This window comes from Phacochoerus africanus, chromosome 8 (assembly GCF_016906955.1).
Source record: "Phacochoerus africanus isolate WHEZ1 chromosome 8, ROS_Pafr_v1, whole genome shotgun sequence".
NCBI classification, from domain to species: domain Eukaryota; kingdom Metazoa; phylum Chordata; class Mammalia; order Artiodactyla; family Suidae; genus Phacochoerus; species Phacochoerus africanus.
In genome coordinates, this window is record NC_062551.1 from 78,547,927 (window position 1) to 78,558,946 (window position 11,020).

The 11,020-nt window shown below is 60.4% G+C and overlaps 2 protein-coding genes across 2 annotated transcripts in view; both read right to left on the reverse strand.

Moving 5' to 3' along the window:
• The window catches only part of KIF17 (kinesin family member 17), a 54,845-nt gene extending 53,385 nt beyond the window's left edge, over positions 1 to 1,460 (reverse strand). Inside the window, exon 1 of the mRNA XM_047792752.1 lies at positions 863 to 1,460. Coding sequence (XP_047648708.1) covers positions 863 to 1,093 — 231 coding nt within the window. The 5' untranslated portion in view covers positions 1,094 to 1,460. The remainder of the gene's footprint in view (positions 1 to 862) is intronic.
• A 1,269-nt stretch (positions 1,461 to 2,729) lies between these two features.
• On the reverse strand, positions 2,730 to 11,020 carry SH2D5 (SH2 domain containing 5). Its single transcript, XM_047790733.1, has 9 exons — positions 10,878 to 11,020; positions 10,469 to 10,549; positions 9,902 to 9,976; positions 8,808 to 8,954; positions 7,266 to 7,514; positions 6,936 to 7,110; positions 6,458 to 6,566; positions 5,610 to 5,769; positions 2,730 to 4,925 (listed from the first exon to the last, which is right to left on the reverse strand). Exons 1-9 carry the CDS (start codon positions 10,962 to 10,964, stop codon positions 4,722 to 4,724), a joined length of 1,287 nt encoding a protein of 428 aa, XP_047646689.1. The 5' UTR covers positions 10,965 to 11,020; the 3' UTR covers positions 2,730 to 4,721.

Below are 11,020 nucleotides of genomic sequence, written 5' to 3' on the forward strand. Positions count from 1 at the left end.
ATGGTGGACCACAGCAGAGAGCCTTGGCCAGGAGACACCAAGTGTAGCTCCAGCTCCCCCCCCCCCCCCATGGAAACTCACCAGGGGAGCCTGCAGTCTCCTCCCTCTGGGCCTGGGCATCCCCATCTGTGAAACATGAGCCTCCCTGTCAAGAAGCTCCAATGAGCTCCCTAGTGTGAGAGCGAGAAGAAAAGCAGTAAAGGGGCAGAAACTTCCTGCCTCCCTGTTCTTCAACCCCCAAAGAGGAAGGTAAGTCAGACCAAAGATAAAGGGTTTCCACTCCTCTGAGACCACGGCCAGGCCAGCAGACTTCTCTGCAGCAGCAGAGAACTAGGTTTGTACCTGGCAGGCCTTTCAGGAGGCTGGAGGGAGGGTGGGGGAGAGGATTCTGGATGCTGAGGGGAGAAAGTAGAAACCACGGTCTGGGAGGGGGTAAGAAGAGGAGGGGGGGAGACAGGGGGGAAGGAGGAGGGGGAAGGAGATGACCTGAGGCTCTTAGGAGAAGAGGAAGCGGCTGGGGGAAGCGGCTAGAGCTTTGAGAGGATTCCTGAAGCTCTCAGGTGAGGGTGAAGGGCAAGGGTCTTGGGGGCTGGAGTTCTTGTGGGGGGGGGCTGGAAGGATGGGGGTGAGGACCAGCCTTGGCAGGGGGGGCGGTGGAGACCTAGACAGACATTGTAGGCAAGTTCCAGCTGTCTCCTGCCTGGACAAAACTCTGCAGACCAACCTGTTGCTGTCCACCTGTGGCCCTCCAGAAGTGCCTTCCCGCCTGGCTTGGAGGCAGGGCTGTCCCTCAGGACCTCTGAGAGCGGCCCCAGGTCCTGCCCAGTGGGGTCCTTGGAAGTGGCCTCTTGGGCGCCCTCACCTCCACCAGCGGGTAGGCGATCTCGTTGTAAATCTGCTCGGTAAAGTGGTCCATGTAGTAGGCGCCATCGAAGGTGAACTGCTTGGGAGGCTGGTCGACGGCACCTGGGTTCTGGATGAAGCACTGGCCGCGTGCGCAGTCCACCGTCACTACGGGCTGGCAGTTCAGCTCCCGCTCCCGCTGGTTCATGGGGCGGCAGCGCACCACTACCTTCACCGACTCTGAGGCCATGGCGCCGCGGCGGGGGTCCCCGGGATGCGGCCCAACGTGGACGCAGCGGCCTGGACACACCACAACGAGACGGAGGACCCCCGGCCGCCCGGGCCAGGGGGCGGGGCCAGCACCCGACGCGGAGGCGGGGCCTCGTAGCGGGGGCGGGGCCGCGGTAGCGTGGGGATCGGACTGCTCCCGGGGCGCCCTCGAGAGGAAGAAGCGGGCGGCGGGGGAGTCGCAGGACCCGAACCGGGACCGCGGCCTCCCCCCGCGCCCGGGCTCGCCCGTCCCTGAGGCCCGGCCCGGGCGGGGGCTGTGGGGGATCCGCGCTGCAGGCGCCGCCGCAGGACCCGAGCCCCCGGAGCCTCCCCAGCCGCCCGCTTGCGCGCACACCGCCTCGGCGTTCGCGGTTGCCGGGCAACGCCCGTGGCGTCACAGCCCTCGGGTCGGGAACGTCCTGGCGTTCTCTGTGCGGAGTCCGCCGGGGGAGGGTCTAGACCGTAGACCGTCGCGCTGGGGCGGCAGTTGGGGAGGACAGGCGATGGCTTTGCCCGAGGGTCTCGTGATTTGGTGCCAGGCACTGCATAGCCATTCTCTTCTCCAGGCCTCACAGCTCCTGTTTACAGAAGCTAAGCAGCTTGCCTGAAGTGGCCCAGCTACGACGGAGAAGCCAAGCTTGACTCCATCTCGGAGAGAGATGCCGGAGAAGCGGCCTCACGCGGTTAAAGAGCTATCGAGAAAGGCAGCAAGGGCCTTGCTTCCCTTTATCCATATCCCGGAATTGACTCGGGAAGGCTACCCCAGAGCCTATCACAGCCCACCGGGACAGAGCAAAGCGTCCTTCTATTGCTGCCCCTCATTTTTAAGACTCAAGACTAAGAAATAAAACAACATTGTAAGTCAACTCTAATAAAAAAAATTTAAATAATTTTGCGAGCCAAAGTTTTTTGCCTGTAGAGGCTGCCTGGCTTATCACCACCCACCTCCCCCTCCCACCCTGCTCAGCATATGTCCCTCCAGCCAGAAGAGCGGTCTTCATGCCTCCCTTAGGCTCCCCTTTGCACTGTCATCTGCGTGCCAGGCTTGCTGATAGATGCTGGGAGACAGCCCAACCCCTGCACTCCCAGTGCCCATAGTCTAGCCAGGGAGGCTGACAAATATCCTATCAACAAAAAAATCCTCCCATAAATAAAAGAGTAATAACTAAAGGACAGTTCTGTGGAATGTCTAGCCAGGAAACCTTACCCCGTTCTGGCAGGGGGCTGGGACGGTCAGGGTGGTAAAGTTGAGTTAACCAGGTAAAGGGAGAAGAGAACAAGGGGGCCTGTCCAGGCTGTGCAAAGGCCCTGTGGCATGTTGCAGGAGCAGAAGGAAAACCCAAGTGGCCAGAACATAAGGACTCGCATCTTGTTCCTGGAGGAAATACCCACTGAAGCTTTTAAGCAGGAGAATCATTATTTGGATCTATCTACCCAATTCCGTCAAGACAACCTGATCTCCTGAGGAGAGAATCTCTGTCTGGTTCATCATTTAGCACCAGCGGAAGGTATGGTTGACAAACAAAAGCACAGCACGCAACTGGACAAAGACCTTGCCTTTCAAAGGAAAATTCTGTACTAGACCATCCGAAGAAATGCATTTTATTTGTTTCACGTCCACGCAGGAAGGAAAGCTGGGCTACCCAGGTGGCACTGGTTGGAACAAAGAGAAAACTGTGGTCTGTAGTTAAGACATTGTGGCATCTGCACATGTGGGTCAAAAACTTTGTGCTATTTGTATCACGTGATCCACAAATGCTGTGTGAAGCAATGTTAAAATACTTTGGCGGCATTCCTGATACCCTGTCCACACAGATAACTTGTGCAACAAAACCCATCCCTCATAGAGGCAAGACCGGCTATCAGGACTTCTTAAATGTTGGAGACTCCGGTACCGTAAAATCCTGGCACCACGTCACCAAACCCCTCTCCCTGCCAGGGAGATGCGAGGCCAGGGCCTCCCACGAGGGACCAGGGCTTTGCCCAAGGGAGGAGAGGGGTTCTGGTAGCAATGCCCATAAATGAGCCCCGAGTCCCCCTTTGCATGTAGTGCTGTGGTTCCAGTGGAAAGAGCTTCCTCCCATCCCTTGCGACAAGGTGACAAGGCCCCAGCCTGGACCATTTCCTGAGCCGGAGACAGTAAGCTGCGAACACAGGGCCTGAACTTCTGAGGCTCCTCCCTTCTTTATATTCCATTGGGGCTGTCCTCTTCCTTCCAGGAATCAGAAGTCTGTCACTTTCAAGGCACCGAGCAGTCACACCCCATTCCCAGGTGGGGGGAGAGGGCAGCCCCCAGACTCATAACTAGGCCTCTGCCTCAAGAATACAAGTTCATCCAAAGTGAACTTGCTCCCTAACTCAATGTAGTAGATTTATGTCTGTCTATCAAGTTTACTTATAAAAGGGGGGCACCCAGATCTGTCAGTCCCCACAGAGCCACTGCTTTAGCATTGTTTCCCTGGAGGGACCCCACTGCCCGCAGAGGTCACATGCCCTCCAGCAGGGCCTCATCAGGTCTACCTTTGGGTGCTTCCTCCCTGAGCCCTATCCCCAGTGGGGCTGGCCTGGTGAAGTGGCCCCTGACAGATGCCACAATAAGAGAAATGCCAGCATTGATGGGCTGCCTGGGCAGCCAGACCCAGTCTGGCCTACAGGATGGGTGGAGCAGAGCTCTGGTCACCCCTCTAAGCCTGCAGCTCCCTCCTGGCCCCTCCTAGTCAAATAGCCAAAGAAAATGAGCCTGGGGGCATGTGTGTCTCTCTTGGTGGCTCTTGGGAGTGTGGGGTAGGAGATGAGGCTGGGACATCCCTTCCAAGTAAATAGGAATCTCAAGCCTGTGGAGACAAACCAGCCTTCCTAATGGACACACTGAGATCTTCTGCCCCGTTGGCTGGTCCACGTCTCTTTCTGCACACAGGTGTCCATCTGCGTGTGGGCCTTGGGTGGCATGGCTCTTGATCCATCCCGTCCTTTCTGAACTGGCTTAATCCCCATGCTTCAGAACTCAAGGGAAGACTCCTTTAACCTCAAAGGACAGGGGAAACGGGCCACGCTTCGTCAGCCTGCATGTAGCTCACAAGCTCCACCAGGTCATCCATGTGGCCCTCACGGAGAGGGTGGGTGGCCTGTCCCCACGGCTTTGCCCAAAGTGAGAACTCACTCCTGCCTCCCTGAACACCTCTCCCTCATGCATCTGGCTTCCTCGGTCAGGGGCTCTCTGGAGACGCCCAGGCAGGGCCCCGAAGCCTGGTGTCCTGAGGAGAGGGCTCCGCCTCCATGGTGAACACACACCTCCCTCCAGGACTAGGATGAAGGTGAAGCCCGGGGAGGACCAGCAGTCACCATCACCCAGCAAGTTCTCGGAAGCCTGGAGCTCTGCCTGCCCCTCCTGCAATCCTGACAGGCCCCAGGGCCTGTGAGAAGCCACGGGCACTCCCCACTCTCAGGGCTCCCCCCACAGACAGGGAAGTGATGGAAGACTGGGCCAAGGGGCAGAGTGATTGGATGGAACTGGTGCCCAGCGGGGTGGAAGGAGGGCAGAGCAGAGCGCCCTGCTGGGGCCCAGGAGCTAGGCTGAGGCAGGGCCTGTTGGTTTGGGGCCCAGCCTCCTAGCCCAGGCCCTGCAGTTCTGCCTCAGACTTGGCATGGCCAAGGGGCCGGAGTGTCCGGGGAGGCCTGCCCTCAGGCCCGCAGTCCTGCTCCTCATAGTTAGGGTTCAGGCGGCCCATGTCGAGGGAGCAGAAGAAGCTGCGCTCCGTCCCAGCATGGTGCTCCACCAGGGCCTCCAGGCTGGGGAACTCTGCAGGCAGGTGCTGGGGGAGAAAGGGGCTTCAGCTCCCCCTTTTCCCTGGTTCACAAGGGCACCAACCGCCTCCCCACACCTAGCCCTAACCCTCACCCCCTCACACAGGATCCGGCCCCACTCAGCGAGGAGGAAATGCAGGCCCAGAGAGGACACGACCCTGCTCGCAGTAGAACCAGACCCCATTCCCTCTTTCTCACCTCCAGCCTGGACAGAACTGAGGCACGCAGCGTGGCAGTAAGGCCGCACATTAAAAAAGCCCCAGCTGCCCACTCGATCCCTGGAAACCCATGATCAGGCTAAGACCCAAGACCTGGAGCCTCGGTGGCTGTGTGAACTTATGCAAGCCTCTACCTTCTCTGAGCCAGTTTCCTTCTCTGCTAAAACATGACTTGGGCATGGAAAGCATGACTTTTGAAAGCTGGGATTTATATAAAAATGTGAGGCATGACCCTAGCTCAGGACTCTACTAGAGGTACCCTCCTCTGGAGAGAGGGGCCTTAGGACGGAGCCAGCAGAAAAGAGGTGAGGCACCCAATAGGCCAGTGGGGGCAGGGCCAGAGGGGCCAGTAACTAAAGTGTGCTGGTTGGAGCATTAAATAAGGGGTGGGGCCGGAGAGAGCCAATAGGGGACTGGGATGAGGGGTTAGAAAGGGGCGTGGCTAGAGTGAGGGGCAGGGTCAGGAGCTCCTACCTCCACGCAGTAGCGGCCCAGGTGGTTTCGAAAGACCTGGTGGGGGACCACACCGCACTGTGTCCTCACCGACAAGCACCACTGGCCATTGGCGCCCGGCTCGGGCCACAGAAGGAAGGCCCCAAGTACGTCTCTCCGCAGCAGGGCGAGGGCACTGGGCCTAGGCGGACAGAGGGGAGAGGCTGAAGGCTGGCCCCCTAGTCTGGACCCATCCTCCGCTTGGCCAATGTTGTATCAGCCCCAGAGCATCGGAAAAACAGCGCCTTCTCCAAAGTGGGCTCTCAAGGAAAGGAAAATTTCAGACTTATTTTCTAGACGGTTTCAAGGAGGACCCTAATTGTTGACAAGACCAGTTAGAAGAGTTTTGTTTTTTCTCTTTCGGCTGCACCTGTGGCATATGGCAGGTCCTGGGTCAGGGATGGAATCCGAGCCCGAACCTACGCCACAGCTGCAGCAACGCGGGATCCCTAACCCACTGCTCCGGCCAGAGATCAAACTCCCGCCTCGGCAGACATAAGCCAGATCATTAGTACCACAGTGGGGACTCCTGGGAGAGAGTTTTAAAGAGCTAGCATTTAGGGAGCTGTCACCTGTGACAGGCCAGGCGCCTAAGGATTTAACTGAATAACCTCATTTGATCCTCTCCACAGCCCGCGGCGATCCAAGCTCTTTTATTATCCCCACTATACATTTGGGAAAACTGAGCCCCTGGGTGGTGAAGCCCCTGGCCTGATACCACGAGGTGAGACGCCCTCCACTCAAGTGCAGGAATGGGCCCATGTCAGGGCCCTGGGGGAGCCCACGGCCTCTTCCTCTGACCACCCCAAGGAGCTGAGCATCCTTCCTACCTGGAGATGCCAGCAAAAGCCCAGATGTTCTCTGTCAGGCTGCCCTCGCTCTCCACCAGACATGAGGGCCCCCCGGGCCCCCGGGGCCAGGCCTCCCACGCGGCAGGAACTGCAGAGACCATCCAGGGGTCAGAGGAAGAGAGGCTGTCTTGTCCCCTCCCGCGCCCAGCCCCCCCACCCCCACCCGGACCTCATCACCCCCGCGCTTGCCTCTTCACCAAGCCTCCCTCTCCCGGCCCAAAGACACATCCACACAGGGGAACACACCCACTCACACCCACTTGCCCATGGAAGCACATCCGCGGCTGCACAATCACCTCTGCAAGCCGCTGGGCACGCAGCCCCAGATGCACCCGCTTTTGCGTGGACCCGGCGCTCACAGGCAGCCGCAGTGGCAGGCCCGCAGCCACGGGCGCTCAGGGCCACCCTTTCTGACTCCCGCAGTGCACACAGGTGCGCACGTGCCCCTGCCACTCACAGGCCTCCCGAGCGGACAGCTGCAGCTGCGTCTCGTAAGTGCAGGCGCGGTAGGCCCCGGAGCGGATCACCTTGCTGCGAATGGCCTTCTTGCGCACCAGCGTGGGCGAGCAGTAAGGGTTCCCCAGGCGCGCGTGGCGGGCGCCCCCACGGCTTTCGGACTCCGGCAGCTCCTTCTAGGGCACCAAGAGGGGCCCACAGGGGCGGCCAGACTCAGGCCCAGCCCCGTGTCAGGCCAGGGCAAGCCCCTCCCGCGGAAGTCCAGCACCGCCCCTTCACCCGCGCCCAACTCCCTTGTCCACTGCCCACGCCCTGGCGGGGAGCTGCGTACCCCACTGCCCCCGGGGCCCTCTGCTGGCAGCCGCCGGAAGGAGACCAGCGCATTAACGTTCTGCGAGAGCTGATCACGGCCGAAGGGTTCGCGTACTAGCCCAGAGGGGGCCCCAGGGCCGGACAGGGGCTTCAGGGCCACGTCCCCTGCAGGCCCCAGGCAGGGCTCAGGCTGGGCCCGCTCCTCAGGGTGCTGCAACAGGTAAGCCAGCTGGAAGGAGCGGCAGAGCAGCAAGTGCAGGATCTGGACCTAGAGAGGAGAAGAGAGGCGGGCTCAGCTGGGGGAGGTTTCCTGGGGGATTCCCTAGGCATCAACCCACTCACCTGGGGTACATGCAGCCCCTAGGTTAGGGATGGTCTTCTTTATCTTCCTGGGAAAACTCCTACTAATCCCTCAAAACCCCACCACCATGTAGCCTCCCCTCCTAGGTTCCTTTATTCATTTAACAAAGACCGAGCATCTACTTTGTTCCAGGCATCATGCTGCGAGCTGGGAATACATGGTCTAAATGCACCCCTATCCCCTAGGTTTACTACCCCCTCCCTGTGCCTTGCCCCCTCCTAGAGGAGTGGTTAAGAGCCTAGGCCCTGAAGTCACAGAACCTGGGATCCAATCCTGGCTCTGTCACTTAGGAGCTGCTTTGTGACCGTGGGCACAACATGGCATCTCTGTGCCTCAGTTTCCTCATCCCCACCTCCCTCTGTCCCTTTAATGAAATGGACCATAGAAAAACCCCAGGAGAGGCCCAGCAACTCTACGTCCAGCACATTCTATCTGCCAGACACAGCATCCAGTCGGAACATGCTGGAACCATGAGCTCCAGAAGATCAAGGGCCATGTCTCAGCCACCCGTCACTCCAGTAGCTGGCACAGGGCTCAGAAATCCAGGGCTGATAGCAAATGCTTGCTCCATGGAACCAAATCCAGCCTCTGCTTGCCAAACAATTAGTGGCTTAGGCACCATTGTCACCGTAGTGATACTGGCTTTGCCTTTCGGGATCTACCTACCCACCTACTCTTCCCACAAGGCCATGCACCAGAACAGTTCAAGACCTGGACCCAGCCTCTGCACACAAAGGATTCAGTGACTGTAGTTAGGAACAGATGGATGACAGAATGCAGTTCATATGACAGGACCAGAAAGGAGGGTTGATCTGGAGGATTAGAGGTGGGCGTCACAGACACATGGGCTGAGCCCCAAAGGGCAAGATGGAATTTTCCAGGAGGAGAAGGGGAAGGGGGTTCAGGCAGAGAGAACAGCAGGGGCAAAGGCCAGGCAGTGTGACCTTCTGATCTCTAAGGACACAGCCTGGTCCCCACTTCCAAGCCTGGGGAATGTTGAGGCCACGGACTTGCTTCTGGGGGAGTCCTCAGAGGGAAGACCCAGAGAAGGAGCCAGGGTGGCAAGGGGTGCATGCCTGGAGAGGGTGCAGGCTGGCTTGGCTAAACCATCCAGGGCCTCCATCCCTGGAGCCCACGCTGAGGCACAGTACACCCCTGCCCCAGCCTCAGTGCTGGGCCCCTGCCCTGGGCCCCGGGTACCTCTCCAGGCTGGCTGCCCACAAAGAGGTGGCAGAAGAGCTTGCTGGCCGGGCTCCGGGGGTTTCGGGCCATGAAGGCAAACTGGCAGTCAGCTGGGCACCAGGTGGCGTAGAGGATGCGCCGCAGGGCGTGGGCCATCAGAAGCACCTGGGGAGGCAGAAGGTGCGCCGCCTCCATCAGACACACCGTGTGGCCTGCAGCTGCCAGCCCAGCATGTGCCTGCCCCGTGGGCCCCACACACCTGCTGGCAGGCCTCCCAGGCCTGCTCTCCAGCCTGACCACCCAGCTTCAGAGCCACCCAGCTCCTGGGGTGCAGAACTCTGCCCTCCATCCAGGCCTGTGCACCTCAGAACCCTTGCCCTTCACACGGGTCCTGAACCCGGCCCCCCCCGCTCCCCGCTTCTGACCACGCCCAAGTTATGGCACTGAGGGCCGAGTATTCATGGTCCACTGGGTCACAGGGAAAGGTGCTGGTGGCCAGCCCTGGGCTTGCCTGCCTGATCCCTGGAGCCAGGAGACCAGGGTTCTAATTCTGGCTCTGCCACTCACCCTCCAGTGACTTGGGCATGTGACTACAGCTCTGAGGCCTTGTTGTGACAAGTGTTAGGGAGGGACAGGACCCCTGATGGGGCTGTTGGTGGGGGTGAGAGAGACAGCATGCCAGTGACCCAGGCCCTGACCCCAGGCTCCCCACAATAGCTCTGGGCATGTCTGCACCACAGTCTTAGGTGAGTGGCGCCCAGAGTCATGGGGCACACAGTCTGGCACACAGTCAGTGGTCATCAAACACTGGCTTGTGGCAGGAGAAGTGACTGAGCAGGGCCCTGCTCCACCATCATGAGAGGCTGGTCACAGCCCACTGGCCAAGCCCGGGGACCTGCCAGAACCTCATGGGGCTGGTTGGTCCTGATGCGCAGGCCAGGAGGTGGCCCCAAGGAGTAAGACAGAGGAGAAACTGTTGTCCAGGCTTGCATGGTGGGAGGGTCTTTAGGGAGAGGGCCCCAAAGGCTCAGAGCAGCGGGGGAGGCGACGGGGCAGGGGCGAGTGTGTCCCAAGGGAGGAGGACACCTGCGCGCGCACACACGGGCTCCTACCTCACCCTCCCCGCTGTAGATCTTGAGGCCCTGGAGGCTGAATTTCAGGATGACGGCCCGGCGTCGGGGACAGTCCTGGGTGGGAGAGAGTGGGTGGGGGGCAGACATTACCTCCCAGGCCCTGCCCAGCCCAGCCCAGCTTCAGGGCTGGTCCCCACGGGCTGGTCCGCTGACTCCACCCCACCTGCCGGGGGACTGAGCCCTGCACAGTGAACCCCGCAGCACCTGAGGAAGCGTGGGTGGCTCCTGGCTGACCAACCTCTGGGCCATGTTATGCCCTACCCAATATCAACCCCCTGTGGCTCATTCACACACACACACACACACACACGTCACAATTGCCCAAGGGAAGGGGGCCCTGGGACATAAGGGGATCCCGGAGCCCGGGTGGGGTCAGGGCCCACCTCTCAGAATGGCTTTGGTCCTGCCCCTCCCTGGGTCTCACTTGCTCCAGCTCCCTGAGTTGGGGGGCGGAAGGGGGGGCAGGCAGTCTCAGGATTCCCAGCCTGACATCCAAGGCTGTGGTCCCCACCAGGGAAGTGCCCTCTCCAGCCCCAGCCCCCCTACCTTCAGTGCCCACAGCTGTTGCTGCACCAGCCACACGCGCTCCTGGGTGTCCAGGTCGTCCACGGGAAAGGAGCCCACGTACTGCTTGGGGGTGAGGTGGGGGTGGGAGGGCGGCAGGGGAGTCAGGCCTGTGGCTCCTGCGCCCCGTCATCCAATTTACCCTCCAAACACACACCCTCTCCATAGGGTAAGCCGTGGACAGTGACAGCACCGTACTTGGGAGTCCAGGCTCTGCTACATTCCAGGTGAAGCCACTCAGCCCCTGAGGCGCCACCACCCCATCTGTGCACACGTGCTCCAGAGCCAGGGCCACTGAGATAGGTCCTGGACTCACAGCTCCTCCCCCACCGAGGGCCTGCCACCCAGTCACAGCCCACCAGTGCCCACCCTCTGGGGCAGCCCCACCCACCTGGGCAAACTTGGTGATGCACCTGGGCCGGTGAGGGGTGGGGCCGCAGTCGGAGGCCCTCCGGCCCCCAGCCCCGGCCTTCTGCATGGCCCCCAGGGTGCCCAGCTTCGTGCTCCGCGGGAGACAAGGCTGCAAAGGGCAGG